The 22,908-nt window shown below is 37.6% G+C and overlaps 2 protein-coding genes across 2 annotated transcripts; both read right to left on the bottom strand.

The window, feature by feature from the left end:
• Positions 1–712: 712 nt before the first annotated feature.
• On the bottom strand, positions 713–2,760 carry LOC149961344 (uncharacterized). Its single transcript, XM_090170516.1, has 2 exons — positions 2,703–2,760; positions 713–1,330 (listed from the first exon to the last, which is right to left on the bottom strand). The coding sequence occupies exons 1-2, from the start codon at positions 2,749–2,751 to the stop codon at positions 735–737; spliced, it is 645 nt and encodes a 214-aa protein (XP_090026642.1). The 5' UTR covers positions 2,752–2,760; the 3' UTR covers positions 713–734.
• A 1,456-nt stretch (positions 2,761–4,216) lies between these two features.
• LOC149961343 (uncharacterized) lies at positions 4,217–21,826 on the bottom strand. Its single transcript, XM_090161374.1, has 4 exons — positions 21,754–21,826; positions 17,990–19,950; positions 4,486–4,661; positions 4,217–4,426 (listed from the first exon to the last, which is right to left on the bottom strand). The coding sequence occupies exons 1-4, from the start codon at positions 21,762–21,764 to the stop codon at positions 4,217–4,219; spliced, it is 2,358 nt and encodes a 785-aa protein (XP_090017500.1). The 5' UTR covers positions 21,765–21,826.
• Positions 21,827–22,908: the final 1,082 nt, after the last annotated feature.

Genomic DNA, 22,908 nt, shown 5'->3' with positions numbered 1-22,908 from the left:
AAAATAACTTAATGCGAAGAAATTCCAATCACCAGGAATATTTAACTAAGGTTAAGTCTTTCAAAATTTGATAACAGATTTTAAAATAGGTGATAGGCGTCAAACTATGATAACCCAAATATCGGCACTAGAGAATTTTTGCTCTGTGTATATCAAAAACTGAAAGTATTAAATGATACTTTACGTGATCAACTCCCTTCGTTCAACGACTTCAGGGACGCTCATTCGGCTATTTCCCTCGATCGAAAACCAGCATAATCTGGCTAGGTTATTGAATAATAAAAAAAATTAATCAAATAAGGCCTATAAAGGACTGAAAATAAAGTTAAAACGGATTAACTTCTTACTGTTTATGAAGTAAAATGGATAAAAGAGTGTAAAATAAGTACTTAACCACTCCACGAAAAGACTGAATTTGGGGAGCAGAAGGTTTCAATATGTTTTATAATAAAACCCTGAATGTTCTTAAATATTGGAAAAAGTTTTAACCACTTTAGAGGTCAAAATTAAAACCTTTATTTTTAACAGTGCACTCCTTTGAAATTGATATAGTAACAGCGAGGACTCGATATCTATATCGGTTGGTGTATCAGTTTTCTCTGAACCCTTAGAGTACTAAGAGTAGTCATTTTACCATTTACCCTTACAATTAAAATTACTATGACCAAAGATTCAAACCAATTTAATGCAAACAAATAACACAAATCTCTAGTTACAACAGCGGATTCGGCATATCAATTGAAACCAAACTCCTTGAGTGGTATCTTAAGCATGGCATTCTCGAGCAATTCCTGGAAATTCTTCTCGATGAAATTCTTAATCTTGGTTTTAAACTGGCCGGCGATCAGCGAAGTCACTTTGCGGGCTCCCTGAGCGAAGATATTGTTGCCGCGTATCCCCAGTTCCACGTCCGTCAACTTGTTGACCTCGAGGCTAGTCAGATGTACTTCCGGTTCTCCGATAAAGATCACGTCCACGATGGCCTCGGCTCGAAGGTCCTCGACCCTGGCGGACACCTTTACCCAAGTCTTCCAGGGCAGGTTGGGAGACACTTGGAAATCCGACTTGACGTCTCGGGTGAATGCCAGAGGAATTCGGACACGTACACCCTTGTCAGTGCACTCGTAGGTGCTTTCGCCGCTTCGAGTGAACGAGTCCAACTCGAAGACGCGCGTGTATCGGGACACCCAAGAGCCTTTGGTGTCGTCGGGGACGTTGAGAATCGTCGGGATCAAAGTGTGAAGGTGAGTGATGACGCGATCGCTCAAGTAGTTGATGTCCGGGTAATTGCAGGGCACTCCGACTGGGTCTGTGTCCAGTCTTTCCAGTTCTACACGGGTTTAAAATAGTTCGATTTAGTTTGATTTTGGATAAAATGTCTTACGAGTATCAGTTCAATCACAATTTAGAATCAACAACTTATTTAAAGGGAATATAACCTCAGGTATTTGGTGTGGAACACCAACGTTTGCAGCTCTTGCCTTTGACTTTAAAAATGTTTGCCACCACTGTACAGTGAAATTTGAAAAATTGAAGGGGTCTTCCATAAAGATTGCTTTGCAGGTTATGTTGCCTTTAAGTTAGAATCGACGACTTATTTAAGTTAGAATCGAGGACTTAAGTTTGAATCGAGGTCTTTTTTAAATTAAAATCGAGGACTCATTTAAATTATAATCGAGCACTTATTTAAATTAGAATCGAGGACTCATTTAAATTAGAATCGATGACTTATTTAAGTTAGAATCGAGGACTCATTTAAATTAGAATCGAGGACTTATTTAAGTTAGAATCGAGGACTTAAGTTTGAATCGAGGTCTTTTTTAAATTAAAATCGAGGACTCATTTAAATTATAATCGAGCACTTATTTAAATTAGAATCGAGGACTCATTTAAATTAGAATCGATGACTTATTTAAGTTAGAATCGAGGACTCATTTAAATTAGAATCGAGGACTTATTTAAATTAGAATCGAGGACTTATTTAAGTTAGAATCGAGGACTTATTTAAAATAGAATCGAGAACTCATTTAAATTATAATCGAGGACTTACTTAAGTTTGAATCGAGGTCTTTTTTAAATTAAAACGAGGACTCATTTAAATTAGAATCGAGGACTCATTTAAATTAGAATCGAGGACTTATTTAAATTAGAATCGAGGACTCATTTAAATTAGAATTGAGGACTTATTTAAATTAGAATCGAGGACTTATTTAAATTAGAATCGAGGACTTATTTAAGTTAGAATCGAGGACTTATTTAAAATAGAAACGAGGACTTATTTAATTTGGAATCGAGAACTTATTTAAGTTAGAATCGAGGACTTATTTAAGTTAGAAAACTATATATTATAGTCACAGAAGTTATATGTTAGTGTTTTAATGAAAATTTATTCTTTCCGAAGTCGAATTTAAATATTAAAATGTTGAATTCATCTGAAATATTATGACAGTGGGTATAACCTCAACTAGTTATTAATTAAATTAAATTAAAGTGTAATTCTAATTGCCACCGAACTCAAAAGATGGCGATAGAGTTTCAGATTGAATTTGGAATGTAAGGTACAAAACAGACTTGACTCGCCAGTTCTTAGCTATCCTAAATATGTTCTCTTTAAAATAGATGAGAATTGGAGGTATGTTTCAAAAGTAGCGTAAAAGACGGAAATAAAGAGAATATTTGGTTCAAAACTTGTCTAAACTCACCGGCGAAAACGCAAACGCATCCAGCAGCCAACAGCAGAAAGTTGAACATCTTGAAAGGAACTCGTCTAAAATGATGATTTTTAGGAGCTTTCACAACTACTTATATAAAAGTTGCCAAATGGGAAACGGAAACGGACTACTGTCTGGAAGATGGTCGATAAAAAATCTCAAGGAAATGCATTTGTCAAAATAGGATATTGAGAACTTCACAAAATACGAAGAATTTCAACGACTCTAGAAAAAAGCGACTACTATACTATTTGCGAGTAACTTAGACTAATTATCAAGAAATTATTTTTAGCCAAAAATAATAATACAAATAACGTTATTGGGTCTTAAATTTAATAATAATAATTACACATTTAAAATTAAATCTGTCGTCTTTGAAACGAAATAGATTTGTCAATATAGAAAATTGTGATCTTCAAAGAAGACAATTTCAACGATTCTAGAATATTTTTATCGGAAATATTTGGGAAATGTTGGAAATATTTGAGAAATATCGGAAATATTTGAGAAATTTCGGAAATATTTGAGAAATTTCGGAAATATTTGAGAAATATCGGAAATATTTGGGAAATATCGAATATATGTGAGAAATAGGAAATATTTGAGAAATATCGGAAATATTTGAGATATATCGGAAATATTTTAGAAATATCGGAAATATTGGAGAAATATCAGAAATATTTGAGAAATATCGGAAATATTTGAGACATATCGGAAATATTTGAGACATATCGGAAATATTTGAGACATATCGGAAATATTTGAGAAATATCGGACGAGGGGCTGATCACTCCGCGTAATCGGTGTACAGAGTCGTACCTTTGACTGTACTAATGGGATTACGCGTAATCTTTGAAGTCCCTGCCTTTGCCAGTGGTAATCTAAGCGTAATCCGGTGTACAGACTTTCTAAGAGTGGTTAGCCCCTCGATATCGGAAATATTTTAGAAACATCGGAAATATTTTGAGAAATATCGGAAATATTTTGAGAAATATCGGAAATATTTTAGAAATATCGGAAATATTTTAGAAATATCGGAAATATTTTGAGAAATATCGGAAATATTTGAGAAATATCGGAAATATTTTGAGAAATATCGGAAATATTTTAGAAATATCGGAAATATTTTGAGAAATATCGGAAATATTTGAGAAATATTGGAAAATTCAGAAATACAGTGGAAATATTTAAAAATCAGAAATCTCCTTAGATTGTTTTCGAAGTGGCTACCCCCTCATAAGCTTCTAAGGCTACAGATTTAAAAGCAAAATATTAGGTATTACAAATAATAATATAATAGCTCAAATCATGTTACTCATGCTATTTTGTAATAAGTATAATAATACAAAAATTTTAATTAAAGCATTAATCTTTGGTACAAATCACAAAATTTAAAAAGTAAAATTCCGAAGCGGATGCCGAGACAAAATATCAACCAACATGTCCTTAAAATTATGCTCGATAAATGTCTTGATTGTGGACTTGAAGGGTTTGACAATCATCCTTCAAATAACAGAGGAGAAAACGTTTAAGCTGGGCAATCCCAACTGCACGTCCTCCATGCTGACCACTCGGACGCTCACTATTTTGAGCTTCCGGCGATTCCTGTCCCCAATAGAATCCAAGTCGAAAACGGCGTCAAGCTCTAACGCGCTTACGGTTCCAGTGACTCGATCCAAATCTTCAAGGGCAAATTGGGAGACACTTCGAAGGTCCTGAAAAGGGACTCGCGGAAGGTTACAGGAATTTTAAAGCGAAAGTTGGCGTTGTCTACGCAACTGGGGGTACTCGGGTCCAGTCGATAGAACCTGTTGAAGTTGAACAGGGTGCCGTTCCTTGTGACGAAGTTGCCTTCATTATCATCCGGTAGATGGCGTAGTTCCAGAGAGTGGAAACTGAGAAGGATGATGATGTTTTGGCTCAAGGCGTCCAAGTCGTAAAAGTCGCGGGCTTCAAGATTTTAAACATGTATCTCATTTAAAGCAACAATCAAAGGTAATTTAGAACTCTAGACCCTATATTCGAATCCAGAGAGCTTTCCGATTGACGGTTAAGTAGCGAAGCGATTACCCACTTCCGGAACGTCACATCCGAAAAATCTGCCTCCATCGGTTGCTGTAGGGCGCTATCATTAGTGGGTTACTATGGTAACTATGGAGTTTAATTTTTCGTTGTTCCGGCAAGGAGCGGGTAAAAGCTATATTGACTTACTCGCGGGGCAAGGAGTGGGTAAAAGATATATTGACTTACGCGCAAGGCAAGGAGCGGGTAAAAGCTATATTGACTTACTCGCAGGGCAAGGAGCGGGTAAAAGATATATTGACTTACGCGCAAGGCAAGGAGCGGGTAAAAGCTATATTGACTTACTCGCAGGGCAAGGAGTGGGTAAAAGCTATATTGACTTACGCGCAAGGCAATGATTTAGAATTTTTGGTACAGGATCTTTGTTTTTTTTGTTTAAAGCCTCAAGCTTTTGGTTGGACAACTTGCACTATGTTGGAAGCAAAAATTGTCCGACAAGTTGCCCGATGCATAATATAAACCCAATTTCAAGTACATTAGTCCAGCAAATCAGACACGTGCACAATACACCACTTCAGAGAGAATGATTCAGGTACCAATTCAATGGGAAGCCAGAAATTATAAACCCATCCGTGGACCAGGAATCTAAGGGGACTCACTGTTCAGGCTTTAAAAAGCACGCGTGAATACTGGGAATCGGAAAATCACGGTTCATTTTAGTTCAATGTGGACAAGCATGGCGTCGCTGAAGCCGACTTCCGGCGTAGTTTCGTAGAGAAGCTAGTGCGCTCACGTTCAATTTTGACAAAATGATGCCGTTGTTGTCGGTTAAATGATGAGGCTTAGTAAGTTTTAGATCTTATATTTTTGAAATTGGTTCTTTAAAAGTTTAAGTAATTGTAATTATGTAAAAATAACCAGTAAACCGCGTATGGCTGAGGCTTTTTTATCAAGTTTGCTGGAATCCATTTCATTTCTAAACTTAAAAAATTTAATGAACTAAGCCTAACCTAAATTTATCGTACGCACTGTCGCATAAGCCCCGACTAAGCCTCTCGTAGTGATAGTTGAACAGAATTCTTGAGGCGCTTCAAAGCGTCTGATGTACCTCAGTATGCTTTCCGATTTAGGCCACGCCTACCGTGTCCAAATATCGAGAACAGTGAGTCCCCTTAGATTCTTGGTCCATGATCCATCATCTCATACTTTATTTTTCCGTGAGCGCCATCTATACGTGAATATTTTTGGCTTGTTCTGGAACCTTTTACGCTAAAAACCATTCGATCGTTCTGGCATTCGAACTATTCGGCAAGGCCCTGTATTGGGGCTAATACTATCGGGAATACAGAGTGTATAATTAACTACATATCACTACGCAAACTAATTTTTACATTTTACAACAGTTTCGCGTGAAATTCGCGCCAAATTCGAATCTACGAAGGTACGGGTTTCAATTTTATGGTCTAAATTTATTCTTTTCTTCAAAGAAATATGCTATTTACTTCTGATTTTAAAAACTAAACGGCATGGACAGCGACCCAAATGAAAGCGAATAATAAAAGTGGAAACATTTGAAGCCGACGTTAAGAACTTTCTGGACGATGGCATAGATAATACAATTTATTTTAATTTGACAACGTTTTTTCTCTCGTTAGTCTGGTCAAAGAAATTTCAAAAGTAAGTGAAAGTGGCCTTACCGATTATAGATAGCCAGAAACCGGTATCCGAGAATTTCTTAAATTCCGAGGAAACGCTGACAAGCGAACTACGAAATTAGTGACGTCATGGCACGTAATCTAAAGTAGTCCAGGGCTATATTGAGGTTAGCCAGTTATTAGTTCAGCCTAACAATACTATGGAGATTAAAACAGAGTTCCAGAGCGGAGCACGGCCAACCTCGACGGGGTGTACCACCCTTAAGCGGCCGAAACAATCGTTTCGAATTCCATGTTAGCAAGCGTGATGAAAAATTCCCACTAGAGGCGCCACGTATCGACATGAAATCTGTTATTTGAAGCGGATAATTCGATTTAACTCAGATATAAAGTTTTGTTTCTTTGCGAGGTTTTTCGGACATAACGTTGAAAATATAGAAAAATCAAATATTTATTTATAATATTAAGCTAATATATAAATTTATTGAGATATTTTTAGTTACAAAGTTCGTAAGACGGGAAAGCGTTTTTGATAAAACGGTGCCATTTTCGAACGCGGTTAATTACTTTGAAGCCTATTGACACTAGGAAACGTGACAAATATCCAGCTTCTTGTCACCAAAAATGCAAGAAAGAAAAGTGATTTAGGTAAGATACCGTTTGATCTAAAATATTACAGTTTAAAAAATCTAAGTATTCAATTACGTAATTATGAAATGTCTTAACAATTTAGGTAACTGATCTTTAAAGTCGAAGCTATGCCTTCTTGTTGTATTGTTCATCAAATACAAACAGCAGGAGATATTTGTCTTTTCACGAGTTTCGTAGTGATGAAACCTCTATGAAATTATGGTTGAATAACATCCAAACGGAAAGATATTCTAGTGAGTGACACAAGCTGCCGTTCAGATGCAGCCTGCATTTTAAGGAAGATTACTTACCAGGTTTGCACCTTAGGCCACCTTATTATAATTGAGTGCTCATCAGAATTCTCCGTAAAATTTCTGGTGGAAATGACATGCTCGACGCAAGAGCGGTTGTCTTTGGGATGGAAAACATCCTTAAAAAGGGAACCATCACTTCATCTGACAGTTTTACAGCAATGGCTGGCTACCGAGATGATTGTGTTGTCTCTAGAGTGGATATGAGACATTCCATACCAGAAAGAAATATTATCCGAGAAGAATGTCTGGAAATTTTTGATGCACTAGCAGGTTACCTTTTGAGGGCGTTAGAAAAGATCAATTTTTGTAGCGATTTCCTTGCTAACATTTCCCAGCCATGCAAGGGCGTATCCAGGATTTTATTTCAGGGGGGATTTTTGAGGGAAAATGTAAATACGCCCTTGCAGCCATGTAACAGTTCACCTCTTCTTGCTTTGATTAAGAACCAGGACAGGAGAAATTTAAAGTACCCAAGTCGTGCATATACATTTGTGGTGTCAACAATCGCTACTTTCAACCAAGGGCGTATTTAAGGGGGGGGTTTGGGGGTTGAACCCCCCCCCGAAATGCTGATGACTGCACTGTAAAAAATAAAGGTATTGTTAAGGTACCTAAAAAGACCCCATGGTATTTAATAGTACCTTGAAAGGTACTCCTTCGTTTTATTATCCGCGCAGGTATTAAGTGATACCGGTAAGGTATTTACAACTATATCGTGGTATTTAATAGTACCTTGAAAGGTACTCCTGTGTTTTATTATCCGCGCAGGTATTAAGTGATACCGGAAAGGTATTTACAACTATATCGTGGTATTGAATAGTACCTTGAAAGGTACTCTTGCGTTTTTAATCGGCACAGGAATTAAGAGATACGGGAAAGGTATTTCTTACCATTAAAGGTATTTACGGAAAACGTTTTGGGTTTGAAGTCTTGATGTTGTTCATTTATGGCATTTAACGAATCCTTTTTGAGTTTTATCACCTGAGGTGGTACGAAACCATCAATTTTATAAATATATAAATTGTTTTGGTAACCAAAAGTTTCTTTCACAATAATTAGTCGTAACTCAGTGTTGCACATAATTTTTCTTATCTATCAAATTTGTATATTTACTAAGAGATGGCGACAGTGATACTATCTTATCATTTTTTGACATCTGTATTTCAGATGGCAGCACCATTTCGCTTTGTTTTCTAGGTGAAAATATTTCGCCTTTTTTAAATTAAATGCAAAAATAGGCGAAACTATAAAGTCTAGGGGGGCTGAAAAGATGGTAGTCACGTGACTATAGTACAAATGGGAACCATTCTTGGTATAATATAACACCCGTTTAGGTACTATTAAGAACCTTCACAAAATTATAAGTACAAATGGGAACCATTCTTGGTATAATATAACACCCGTTTAGGTACTATTAAGAACCTTCACAAAATTATAAGTACAAATGGGAACCATTCTTGGTATAATCGAACACCCATTTAGGTTCTATTTAGTACCTACACAAAATTATAAGTAGCAATGGGAACCATTCTTGGTATAATCAAATACCCATTTAAGTATGGTACAGTACCTTTAGGATTAAGGAGGTTTTAATAAATACCTTCATCAAGACGTACCTTATAGCACCTCCTTAAAGAGGCATTATTTGATACCTTTAAAGGTTCGTCTGGGGATGCAACATAAAATACCTTAGTCGGTACCAAAATGCACCTTATTTTTTAACAGTGTGGGGGGGTGCCTAATAAAAATCAAGGAAACTTCCGTCAGCACCCCCCCTTGAAACTTTCCCTCAAACCCCCCACCCCCTGAAATAAAATCCTGGATACACCCTCGCTTTCAACATTTGCAATTCTGAAGGAGTGTATAATATAATTGAGACAAATGTTCTGTCAAAACTTGAGCTGTGCCCTATGTTTTCTTGTCGGAGCACAGATCATGGAAAACTAATTGCAGAAATCATTTGTCAGAAATTAATTACTCCAATTATTGACATTATCACTCCCTAAATACGTGAAAGTAAAAGAGCTTGTCTATCGAGGAAAGTATACAAACTTCAATAACGTTACCTTGTGTAAAGTCTTTAAAAGTTACAATAGGCGCTTAAATAAAACATCTTCCCAGAAATTGCCACGAAGTAATATTTCCGACAGCCAGGACCCATAAGTTACTATTTATATAGTGCTTGTTGAAATATTAAAAAGCTGGAAACTTTTCTCGAACATAACATCGGTTTTTTGCTAAGCCTTAACATGCCAAAAAAGTTACCTGGTTAAAAGGAAACACTTGTTGCATACCGTACTGCAAAAGTAATACGTTTAGTTCTAAAGGAATTAGTTTTCATCTTTTTCGGAAAGATAATTTTATACGAAATGAATTAACTCTGCCTCCATGAGAAGCCTTAAAATTGCAAGGTAATATAAAAATATTCCGTATAATTTTTATTATTTATACCATAAGAGGATGATAATAATAATAATATTATCTTCTTATACTTAGTTTTAGTAACATTATATATTTTACCTTAAAATATATTATCGAAAATTAACATTAGTATGTTCCTTATACACGTGAGCCGACACGTTTCTTATCTGACGCAAAATTCTCATGAGGGCAAAAACGCGTCTCCAATTGGCTTAAATATGCCTTTTTGAGTAGCCATTCTAACCGTTTAACCGACCGACCGGAAATAGCTCCTTCCCAGATGAATTTGGAGAGAGGAGTAGAAACCGAGTATCTTTTATTGAAGCGTCCATTGTCTGAAAAATATTCATTTGTATATCATAAATTATTTTCATTTATCAAATTAAATTATATTTACTTTAACTATCATTATATCTAGGAGCAACAAACACAGGGATAACGCAGCTAGCCTTTAAACAGGCTAACGCAGTGTTGTGTACAAATTTCATTGGACGAACCTTTACGCTGAACGTTTTACGGAAAGGGGGAAAGACAATTTCCGGATTTTTCCCTTCCAACGCGACGGCAGCAGGCGCTAAAGCGTCTAAACAATGAAAAATGTACGCAAAAAAATTCACGACTTTTGACGGGTTGCGTTCTCCTTGTGTTTGTTGTTCCTAGATTATATAATGCTACGATAAAGTCACAGGTGTTCAACGCGGAAGCATTTTTATTTTCTTAGCTTAGTTTTCCTTTTTTTATTGTTAGTTAGTGTTATTCTAGTGCGGTGTGTCTGCAGCTTTGTTTGGGTTTATGTGTCAGCTTAGTGACATGTTGATGTATGTTTTTATTTATTAATTTGATTATGGTCGGTTTGGTAAATCAAAGACTATATATGTAGCGATAACTTATTTGGTAGATGCTTTGCATCCAGTATTCTCTGTAGAATATGCTTCGGATTTTGACAAAACCATTCCGCAAATTTTGGAAAGCTTCGTTATCATAATATTTATATATTCCTTTGTGATTTTGATTCGACTGCATTTTACGAACAAACCAGCGTTGACATATGGTCTAAAGCTATAAAAACGACCATCAATCGTACGCATTCCACAAGAGCTCCAAAAGTATGTCACACTGGTACTCGGCAGAGTTGGTTGCTGTTCTTAAACGCCAAAGTAGTATCACCAAAAAATGAAGCGGATGAGAATTAATCAGTATCTGGAAAATTATTGCGACTTACCCTCAAGTTCTAAAATTTTAATAAAACGGGATCATAATATTATAACAAAAAACTTACGCGATATGGAGGTTAAACACCCCAAAATGTTTCGGGAATACGTTGATCGCAATATCAAAAGTAAAACAATGGGTATTAGATTAAAACATGGTCGCTCGTTTGTTACTAATCCTACTGATCCGATCGCTACAACATTCTTGGACAACTTTTCGTATAACGCTGTCGACAATACTACTTTAAACCAAAACTTTTCTTATAACCAGGCAGTTCATTATTCAAATACCTATAGCAATCTGACTATAAACAGGACTGATATTGTAGAAAAATAATAACCTGCCACCTAGGAGCAACAAACACAACACCCCAGAACGCAACCCGTCAAAAGTCGTGGATTTTCTTGTGTACATTTTTCATTGGCTAGACGCTTTAGCGCCTGCTGCCGTCGGAAGGGGAAAAATCATAAATTGTCTTCCCCCGCCCGTAAAACGTTCAGCGTAAAGGCTCGTTTCGCTCGTGCAATGAAATTCGTACACAACCCTTCGTTAGCGTGTTTAAAGGCTAGCTGCGTTCTCCTTGTGTTTATTGCTCCTAGCTACCACTTTAATTTGTTAGTTTTAAGTTAGTTTAGTTTAAGTTAGTGGCGCCTACGTCACGGGGGCGAACAATATGTTTGAACCCCCAATAAATACCTCGGCCAAGGAGTGGTCAAATTAGTTGAACGCGGAAAATTCTATTCCAAGCCCTAACTAAAAGGGTCTCCTGCAAAACCAGGAAATAGTTAGTCCCGAAAGGACAAATGATTAAAATTACTGTTTTAAATAAATAATTTTTAGTTCGTCAGAACTTAACTTGTAGTTTTTTCGCGACACACCTCGTATATTGTTTCAGTCCGATATACAGCATTATGCACAAATATCTGTCAACTTGGTTGACTCAACATGGATTTACGAAAGGGAAAAGTATGGACACGAATCCTGTGGACTTCCTAGCTCAAATTTAAGACAAAGGTTGAAACCAGGGGCGTAAGAACCAGGGGGGGGCAAGGGGGGCAATGCCCCTCCCTAGAATTTTGCTGGGAGGGACAACTAATGTTATTGCCCCCTCCAACGTTTTGGTCAGTTGAAATCTTTAAAAGGCTCAAATTCTCATTTTAAAAGCATAAAAAACTTATAGAACCTCAACTTTGTTTAAATTTCAGTCTTTTCCCGCCAATTTACATAGTAGTAAAATGTACACGTGCATTCGGAGAAGCTACACTCCATTAAAAATTAAAAACCATTCTAAAGACCCCTTTTGGTTTCACTTTGCCCCCTCCAACTTCTAGAACGTTCCTACGCCCCTGGTTGAAACCAAACAACAGGTCGAAACAATATATTTAAATTTATTCAAGGCCTTCGACCGGGTGACACACCCGTACCTTTTCGAAAAACTAAATAAATATGGACTACATGGAAATCTCCTGAGGTGTTTACAGGATTATCTCAGAGATAGGCGAAATATTATCAAATGCAATGGTGTCTAACGGATGTTTGCTGCTATCAAAGATAATCTAGACTACGTACGCTGCTCTGATGTTAGTTGTGGAGTCCCACAGGGATCTTCCCTGGGTTCACTCTTATTTAATTTGTACTTATATGATTGGCAATTTTATTACAGCATACTGATATTAATCGCTTTTAAAGACTTATGAGTTTTTCTAAATCTTTCCAAATATATAAAGTCTGGGAAACATTTCATTTTGCTATTTCACAGCGGCCCTAAATGGGTTAGAGTGTGCAATAACTGGTGGCTTTAACGGGGAGTCGGGGTCCGGCTCTTGTAACCCGTGAGGGCGGTGGCGCACTGGGAGATGTTAGCTCTGATCAAATGGTCCTATCTCCACCTCCGACTTCGGTCAGTTTTGGGCTGGATACTGAGCTTCGGCTCAGGCTAACGGAGAGGATCCGTGCAAACTGCCGCCTCGGCGGACTGGGTAGCCTGCTGTGAGGCGGCGGGTCTCCGTATGAGGCGTAGTGGTCCTGTTTCCCGGCCTTTTGGGGCACACCGGGTTATTATTCAGTGTCTGTTAGAAAATATTGAATCAAAAAAGCTAAAATTTGTTGACGATCTTGATTATCACTTTCTAAAGAACAATTGCAAATATAACTACGAAAATATACTACGCGATCTCAAAATTGATTATCTATTTGTCTCTAGAGATAGAAATGAAATAATATTTTTGTATAAACTTTTAAAAAATGTAATTTCCTCTTCAAAACTGACATCTGATATATTATATTATATATTATATATCATATATTATATATTATAATACCAAGAACGTATTTATTTCTACTGACCAGGGTTGGCACTTTTTTTATTTTTTTAAATAAAAATCAAATCAATCGATTTTTTATTTGAATCGGATTTTGTTTGGAATTTATTGATTTTTATACAATTAATGGCTCTTTTCCTGTATAATTAACGGACATTTTACTTTCATCAATTAGCTAATCTTGAATGAAATTAAATAGCAAGTTAATTTAAATACTGATTCATATTTTCATTTGCTCAAATTTTCTATGTATTTTAATTTTTTAAGAAACTATTTTTTTTTTACTTTTTATTCCTCCATTAAAATACACTGTATGATTTGAAAATTTGATTTTTTTAATTTTTATTTTAAAGATTGAAATCAAATTGATTAGAAGTTACCGATTTTAAACGAATTAAACAGCTGGTTTATTAACTGAGTTAGAATCAAACGCGGTAGGAAGTCGGACTAGATCGGTTAAAAGAATCAACCGAACTAGGAAGTCTGACTAGATCGGTTAACAGAATCAAACGAACTAGGAAGTCTGACTAGATCGGTTAACAGAATCAAACGAACTAGGAAGTCTGACTCGATCGGTTAACAGAATCAAACGAGCTAGGAAGTCTGACTAGATCGGTTAACAGAATCAAACGAACTAGGAAGTCTGACTAGATCGGTTAACAGAATCAAACGAACTAGGAAGTCTGACTAGATCGGTTAACAGAATCAAACGAACTAGGAAGTCTGACTAGATCGGTTAACAGAATCAAACGAACTAGGAAGTCTGACTAGATCGGTTAACAGAATCAAACGAACTAGGAAGTCTGACTAGATCGGTTAACAGAATCAAACGAACTAGGAAGTCTGACTAGATCGGTTAACATAATTAAACTAGCCAAAAATAATTACACAGAATATTCACACAAATTTTATTTTATTATCGCACTTATGGTTTTCCAAAGATATTAATTCTACTCTTTATTAATTGAACCTTTCAGCTCAGGGTAACGGAGAGGGTCCAGGCAAACTGTCCGCCTCGGAGGACTGGGTAGCCTGCTGTGGGGCGGCGGGTCTCCGTATGAGGCGCAGTGGTCCTGTTTCCCGGCCTTTTGGGGCACACCGGGATCTCCGGTGCCAGCTGTGCCGGGTTATGTGGACCGATGTGTGCCCGTCGTTCCCCTTTAGGATCTCTCTCCAAAGGGTTTTACTCTGTACCTACGTAGGCTGGAGTTGCTTTAGCATCCGCTCTTATTCCCACTGCTGTGTGGGAAGTGAGGGGTTGGTCGTCACATTGTGGCACCTTCTACTGGGTTGAGCGGCTTGCGTCGAAGGTGAGCACGTCAGCGGTAGGGTTCTCTCGCTGCCTTGCCTGTTCTGTCACCTGTCCGGGCTGTAGACGCTGGCGTAGGGTATTGTGATGAAGACCTCCGGTGCACTCTGTTGGCGGTACACCGGGCTACAAATCTGATACACATACCCACTGCAACGCGTCTCTTAAACGTGATATTCCAGTTTTCCCCTTCACTGTGTCCTCTAATGCTAAGTTCACACTGTGGTTACTACAGTGGTTGTTGTTCTTAAATTAAAGTCTCTACGCCTTTGTATATACCAGACATATTTGAGGCAACGTCAAAGTACTGGCCGCGTAAATTAGAGAAGGATAATCCCAATCGCAGTAAAGCATCTGAAATTACACTCTTAAAAAAAGGGTGTATTTTCAAACCTGTAAGGGTTTTTTCTTGTCCCATATTTAACACCTTAACAGGTTTATAAAGGATGTTGTTCTACACCTTAAAAAGCAGTTTTCCTGGTAGGGTGTTTATTTACACTGTTTGGGGTGCTTATGTCCTCCGTTTTGGTTCCTTTGTTAACAGTTTGTGGTATAAAACTATTCCCTTCAGGGTTATTATCTACTCCCTCTTTGGTACAAGACCACTCCTTTTAGGGTTCCAAACGACTCCCTTCAGGGTGTTACACTACCCCCTTAAGGGTTCTACAATACTCCCTTAAGGGTTCTATAATACTCACTTTAAAGTTTTTAACTACTCCCTTTAAGGTTCTAGACTACTGCAGTAAGGGTGCTACAATACTCCCTTTAAAGTGTTAAAATACTCCTTTTAGGGTACTAAACTACTGCCTTAAGGGAGCTACACCCTTACGAGGTGTTAAATCACTCAATTTACGGGGTTAATTTGGGACAATAAAAATCCCTTTAGGGCGTTTAAATTAACATTAAAGAGTGTTTTTTTACAGATATTACACCCTTAATATACCATTAAATACCTGTTCGTGTCCACTTACATCGCGTGTCTCATCTACAATTAGGCTAAATATTTTACTATCTTTGAAATTATTAGAAAGTTTCATTTAAACCATGTAATATCTCTGCGTATGGTTCCATACCAGAGTGACTGAGAGAAATCATATCACCTCGGGCAGGAATCGAACCTACGACCTTTGGGTTACCGTCCCAACGGCACTTTGATATTGCTTATTGCGCCGCGTAGTATAATTTGGGCCATTTAATTTTGAATATCGTGTGAAGTATAGTTGTTTTTTCGAATAAGGAATTGTTTAAACTCTGGTACATCCTGGCTCCGCAAAATATTTAGTTGCGTAAAGTTACTGGTATTTTCTTCGCGCCCCCGAATTGGAATGCCCTGTCGAACAAGGTAACGAATCGAAGTGAAAAGAGTTACCAGTGCAACTCTGGCACTGTTCCGCTGTTCTGTTAAAGCTTTACTTAATTGGTTGCAAATTGGAGTTGTAGTTTTTATCGAGTCTAATTTACAAACTGCTTCCTTATGAAGACGACTTTTTGCGAGAGAACCAAATTTCTTTAAGGCTTTTTTTCCAATTATTACAACCTTAATCCGAGCCTAAATCATTCACAAGGTCTGACTCATTTTGTGACCTTATTGTTTGAGATATCAATTTCTTATTAGTTGCTGTTTTACATATGAAACATGATACACTACTTAAAACCACATTATAATGCAAAAAGAGGTAATATTTAAACCATTTATCTTGAAAATAATATTTTCGCTTTGCATATATTTGTCGTGGTATGTCAATAACACGAGGTAGATAAGGTTTCCCAGGGAAAAATAAAGGCTAGGTAGGCTTAGAGCTGCAGATTTCATCACCCTGGTCGATTTTTCTGCTATTGCCTACGAAATGATGGTAGTCCGAAGCATTATCAGAGCGTGGAGGTAATGAAACATATGAAGTCGGTGGTGTAACTACTGGTTTACTAGCAGCAATGGACGACAAATAGACCTTTCTATAAATTCCTAGCTTTACAGGCCAAACACTCTCAACAACAACACATAGCGCTATTTCAGATGGACTTGCAAAGATATTTATTCTTTGGTTTTAAAAATTCTGCTTATGTTTAGTCCTATTTAATTGGTGTTTTGTGAAGGGTCATCCAAAAAGTCTGTTTTCAAACTATAGCTTAGGTAGCTTACAAGAAGATAGTATATTTCAAAATATAGTAAGTCCTTAGCTGAACTATTTACAAAATCAATGAGATATAGTTAATTAACTATTTATAATGGTTTGTATAAAACTATAACTGTTAAATGAGTAGGATTTATCCAGACAACTAGGTTGGCATGTTTGCCAGATAATGCACAAGATTCATTTAAACCAAGTATTACCTCTGCGTGTGGTGCCATACCAGAGTGATATAGAAAAATCATTTCACCTGTTATCACTACAGACGCTTTAGCGCCTGCCACCGTCGGAAAGGGGAAATTCGGAAAATGTCTTTCCCCCCACCCGTAAAACGTGCAGCGTAAAGGCTCATCCAATGAAATTTGTACACAAAACTGCGTTTAAAGGCTAGCTGAGTTCTCCTTGCGTTTGTTTCTCCAAGGTGCAAAGACATTTTCTTGCTATCACGTGGATCAACAAGGCATACGACGGTGACGAAACTAGCTTGGACGATACTAACGGAAAGACTAAATGTCTTTAAGAATGCAGACTGCGCAAGTCTATTTATAAATTCATTTTAAAGAGAAGATATTTTCAAGAATAAAGTTATTTTAAAAATATATATCTCACATTTGGGTGGGTACAAATATATACTTTGCAGCCCCCTACTTTCGTTGAGGGGGTACAATGTGACCCTGTCCCCCCTATTCCGCCGTCCATGCTCGTGAAAGACGCGTGCATTCGAAATTTTCGTCAGTCACGGTCACACTAGAGCTTAAAACCGAGTTTAGGTCGGTTTGAATGATAGTCTTGACCGCCGACGATAATTCTTGGTTCACACGTGCGAAATCGCTTCACCCCGATTTGATTATAGAATTTTGAAAATACTAAATTTTTTCCCAAAACAAATAGTTAATCATGTTTACTATACATACAGTAATATTATTGGACATTATTTAGTATTTTATTTCCTTTATTTTTGAAAATACGAGCAATTTGACTTCCCCACCTTGTCGTTTTGAAAGCTATTCTAAGTGATCTGACTTGGACGAGTTGCTTCGTGAACCAACACGAAGCAATTTCTCAGGCTGGTTTTGAAAACTAGTTATCTAAAACGAAGCGATTTTGGGGGTAAGAGTGAACCTGGCTATAATGTGGTAGGAACAGAAGCTCGTACTGACGCGGTTCACCCTAAATGTCAATCCAACAGCGCCCTCATCAGCAAAAATATTAAATTATTTCATTCTACTTTAACCCCCTTTATGGACGAAATATCTTTTTATTACCGTGCATTAATAGAAAAGCACTAAACAATAAGACTCCATAATCTTCAGTTTCTTTTAATCTATTTTTACAATAACAAAATTTCTTCAGCTCCGAATTTTCGGTACAACCGCTTTTACCTCGATAAGTATCGAGTCTACTGACGCCCCCCAAAACGGTCCAATTGCCCTTGACCCTCCTTAGGGTACTTTCGAACAGTCCCGAGGGTTTCAGTTCGAGCCTGACCAGAACTTCCGGTTCGGACGCTTTAGGCAGTTTATTGGAGTTGGTCATTAGCGCCATTCGGGCTTCGATAATCTTCCCTAGCGACAGTTGAGCGCAAGGTGGATTTTCAAGCACCCAAGTGTTGAGGATCTTCACCAAAGCGAGGCCGGCTTCGATAACTAAACTATCTGTAACGGAGACCACCTCTAGAATTTGGCAATTGCACCAATGGTTCGAGATACCCGCTTGTTCGCAAGTTCGAGATTCGTTGATTTCGTTGAATAGACTCCGACCGTATCTGGGATTGTTGTATTTCGTGGTGGAACCATTCAGCAGGTCCAAATGATGCGACAAAGTCTCGTGGACGTCGTACGGAGTAGTCAATCGATGTTTGTTGATCCGCAAATTTTCGTCAAAATTGGGGTGTTTTCGAAGGAACCAATCGGGTACGCTAACGAACATGATTGGCCAATTTTCTTCCAACTTACCAACGTAAGTATTTCTGATGGCGCCGAACCGAATGCCGTGATCGCTGAAGAAAAATATCAGCGTGTTATTCAGCGAATTTCTTCGACTCAGCGAGTTGAGTACGTCAAAACTGGGTTCGTCGGCGTAACCCGCGCTGTTGACGAGATTGTGCGTCATCCTAGCCATAAACACGAAGGCGAAATATGGACGCTGACTCATGGTGTCCACAAAATCCAACGTATAATCGTAGTACACTTTGTTCTCCATCTTGTGTCCGAAACAGTAACGTCGACTTTTTTTCAACCATTTCGTCCTTTCCACCGCAAGCGCGAATGGTCGAAGGTAATAATCGGTGGGTTGTCTTTTGAACCCATTTTTCAAGTAATTAAAAATGGTATAATGTGGAAAATCTTCGATGAACAGCGTTCTGTATCCCAGTTGAGAGTACCTCTTCCATATTACGTCACTATCGTCGTAAAATTTGCGAGTTTTCTTGGGTAAATAAACCGCTGGTTCACCGATTAATAGAGAATACATATTGGGGAAGGTATTATCCGCCACTTTACTGTACCCCGAAAGCTCGACGAAGTTCAAATCTTCGAGTAATTGTCGCGTTTTCAACATGTGTCGCTGAAAGTTTAGCTTACTAATAGAATCTACGCCGAGGAATAGAACGTTCAGTTTGTCCTCCGGGTTCTTGATGCTCCGTTCTTTTTCCGAACATCGTTCTTCAACTTTAGGTTTCAAATAAACCAGTGGGACGTAGTCCTCGAAAACGCGTTCGAACGAGAATTGGCATCGTATTTGTACGCCGTCTTCCAGGATGGGTACCCCCAATCTTAGTTCCAGCCATCTGGGGCTGATGGCCACTTTATTGTCCGTGGGGTCGTGGAGAGGGTCACCGGCGCGTCTTATCCACTTGTACTGGCACTTGGGCCAACTGCCGTTGTAGAAATGTTTCAATACTTCGGGATCTAACGTCACGATGTTTCCCTCGACTTTGATGGGTGCCGGAGGTCGACGACAACCGTAGGTGGGCATTTTCTTGTAAAACCTTTTAATGGTTGGGTGGAAGGGATCGATCTCTGGCATCTGGCAGCCACTCGTGTCTACCAGGTAGCCCCGTCTGGGGGCTCCTTTAGGTCGTATCCAGCGGTAGATTTTGTGGAAGTGGACTCCCACGTCTCTTTCGGAGTAGAAGCAGAGGAAGAAGAAAAACATGGCGCCGAAACAGAGCAGAAACCCGAAGGTGACCTTGGTGAAGGCCCACACTGGTCGAATCACTGATTTTCTAAGGAATTGTAATGATAAATTGAATTGGATTTAGGCTATGCAAATACTGTCGAATGTATTAGGCCTTGTGGCTGATTTTCAGCAGGGTTGCCGCTTTTTTGGATATGTTTTAATAAAAACCAAATCAATCGATTTTTAAATTAAATCGAATATTTTTGATTTTTATAAACTTATTGATTTTTTTACAATTAATGGCTCTTTTCCTGTATAATTAACGGACATTTTACTTTTATCAGTACTAATCTGGATTTAAATGAAATTTTAATCAAATTTAATTACTATTTGATATTTTAGTTTTCTCAAATTTTCTATGTATTTTTTTTTAAACCAATTTTTTGGCCATTCTGTATTCCTTTATAGGCGTTTATAGAAATCAACCTCCAAGGAAATCGCCGAGAACCAAGACCCGCAAGGTATTGTTTATATAGTGCTTGTGGAAATAATGGAAACTTTTCACCTGCAAACAGAACGTCGTGTTTTTGCCAAGCCTTAATACGTCAAAAAAAACTACCTGGTTAAAAGGGAACGCTTTTTGCTGACATAATATGGTGAGATATTTTCATTATTTTAACAAGCACTATATATACAGTGACTTGCAGGTCTTGGCTCTAGGAAATATTACTTCTTGGCGATTTCCTTGGAGGATGATGTATTGAAGCTTCAATTGAAATACATATTGTGTGATTTAAATCAATGATCCTTAATTTAAATAAGCCAACCCTGATTTTCACTAGGTCAAAACTGGTGTAACGGCGAATTTCGACACTTACGGCGATTTTTGCGTCGCGGTGTAAAAAAACCCGAAAATCTGCTTCCGCTGCTTGCCAGAATAAAAATGGATATTAACACTAGTAGCGAAGAAATTAAAATTTTCTGTATTAGGCCTAACGGGGATTTTTGCGTCGCGGTGAAAGAAAAACAGAAAATCTGCTTCCGCTGCTTGCCAGAATGAAAATGGATATTAACACTAGTAGCGAAGAAATTAAAATTTTCTGTATTAGGCCTAACGGGGATTTTTGCGTCGCGGTGAAAAAAAAACAGAAAATCTGCTTCCACTGCTTGCCAGAATGAAAATGGATATTAACACTAGTAGCGAAGAAATTTAAATTTTCTGTATTAGGCCTAACGGGGATTTTTGCGTCGCGGTGTACAAAAAAAAACAGAAAATCTGCTTCCGCTGCTTGCCAGAATGAAAATCGATATTAACACTAGTAGCGAAGAAATTAAAATTTTCAAAAATGAAAATTCTTGCAGTGGAACCCGTGACTAATGAAAATTAAAATTAATTGGTGTCGTTATTAGACGTCGTAAAATCCAGCCATTAAGGGCCTGCTGCAAAAATATGCTTGGCATGGATAGAAGTTATATTGGCAAATCCTAAACAAACATACTTTCGCAACTACAGACTGGTAAAAGTTTTATTTATGGGTTGCTAGTTCTACTAGGGATGGGTCCAGTGGTTATGGGTACTGTGCCCCCCTGGATAAGGGCTGGTTTTCATTAGGGCACAGAAGCCGCGTCAGCGTTTAAAACCCTCGTTATTCGATCGTTGATTTCTTTCTACCTAATCTATCTTACGAATTAAAATTTGAAAGCTAATACGAAAATGTACAACGGGCAATTTAAGTAATTTCTAGTTAGCACAGACTGTCTCAAAGAAATATGACAAAAACAACCAAATAAATAACTAAGAAAAGATTGTAACAACACTAGTACGTTAAGCTACATTAATGGAATTATTGAATTTATATATTTAGCCCAGCGTATTATTAACCCAAACTAAAAAGTAATATACACTTACTTGGCTTCCATGGTTGAGATTTAAATGAGCAAAAACGTTTAAAAACCACGAAATTCGAATAAACGAACGAACTTGGTACCCAATTAATTTTTTAAATATAAAAGAGTTGAGATAAATTAAACTTATGTATCAAACAAACCCAAACTGGAACCGCCGCTTCTGTGGGAGAATGATAACTTTGAAACTAAGAGCAAACGTGGACGTATTTTTGGAAGCTCCACCCTAACTGTCCCCTTAAAAGACATGGTCAGAGAAATTATCGGGACACATTTTTTCATCGAAATTATAGATTTGTTAGAGGTTCCTCGCCTTCTACGACGCTGCAAACTAAGCCTAACGATACAGAATATACTGGTACGAAGTTAGCCGTGCTTTGCCTTGATTGGTCTCGCTTGGCTAGTGAAATTGAAACAAGGAATCGGAGTCAGTCGAAAAGCAAAGCGAGCTGGAAACGGGGGGAAGGAATAGTTTTATGATATTTTATTATCTAATCGAAAACCTTCAGGCTGGCTTTAACGTGATAAGTCAGTAATTTGATCTGTGCTCTAGCAGCGGAATTTCGGTTCCACCGCGTGGAACGTGATTAATTTGGTAATTTTACTTAGTGCGTTATGTTAATGGTCTAAAAATCTATAATTCTTAGACAATTGGATGGTTTTTTAAATGATGATTTTAGCTTCGTGGGTTGTAGATTAGATTCATGTCAAATTCACTATTTTATGATATATCAAAATGTCGCGGTATTGTTTAGATATTCTGATCATGGAGACTTAGTCGCCATCTAGACAAACAAGTATCAAAATGTCGCATTTTTTTCTCCAAATTTCGATCGTGGAGATTGTGTCGCCATCTAGGGCATTAAGCACGTAGCCTCCATGTTAATTGGATGGATTTTTGGAGGAAACTTATGCTAGCCTTTATTTTTCGTTGATTATAAAAAAGCACGTAGCTCATTGTGTCTTAATTTCCAACTCCCAACCTATCATTCTTCTGTAAGTTTCCATTCATTTCTGGTTAACTACGTTTTATGGAACCAACCAACCCCCCCCTTCCCTTATTATGAAAATTATTTTAAATTTTCTTAATTTTTCTCCTTTTCATTCGTGTGTGACTTTTATTATTCCTTTTTATGTGCATTTTTGTAGTGTAAATATT

The sequence above is a fragment of the Leiobunum rupestre genome, chromosome 1 (genome assembly GCF_980474605.1).
Source record: "Leiobunum rupestre chromosome 1, qqLeiRupe1.1.hap1, whole genome shotgun sequence".
NCBI classification, from domain to species: Eukaryota; Metazoa; Arthropoda; class Arachnida; order Opiliones; family Sclerosomatidae; genus Leiobunum; species Leiobunum rupestre.
This window is presented reverse-complemented; position numbering and strand designations above follow the sequence as displayed.

Excerpts from the sequence above, each read along its gene's own strand:
- LOC149961343 (XM_090161374.1), bottom strand. Across the intron at positions 4,662-17,989 it reads TGCTTTTCTATTAATGCACG|CCCGCGACTTTTACGACTTG; the intron begins GTAATAAAAAGA and ends AAAATCTTGAAG. Across the intron at positions 4,427-4,485 it reads ACCCGAGTACCCCCAGTTGC|GACCTTCGAAGTGTCTCCCA; the intron begins GTAGACAACGCC and ends GTCCCTTTTCAG.
- LOC149961344 (XM_090170516.1), bottom strand. The coding sequence starts at position 2,751 with ATGTTCAACTTTCTGCTGTTGGCTGCTGGATGCGTTTGCGTTTTCGCC. Across the intron at positions 1,331-2,702 it reads ATGCGTTTGCGTTTTCGCCG|AACTGGAAAGACTGGACACA; the intron begins GTGAGTTTAGAC and ends AAACCCGTGTAG.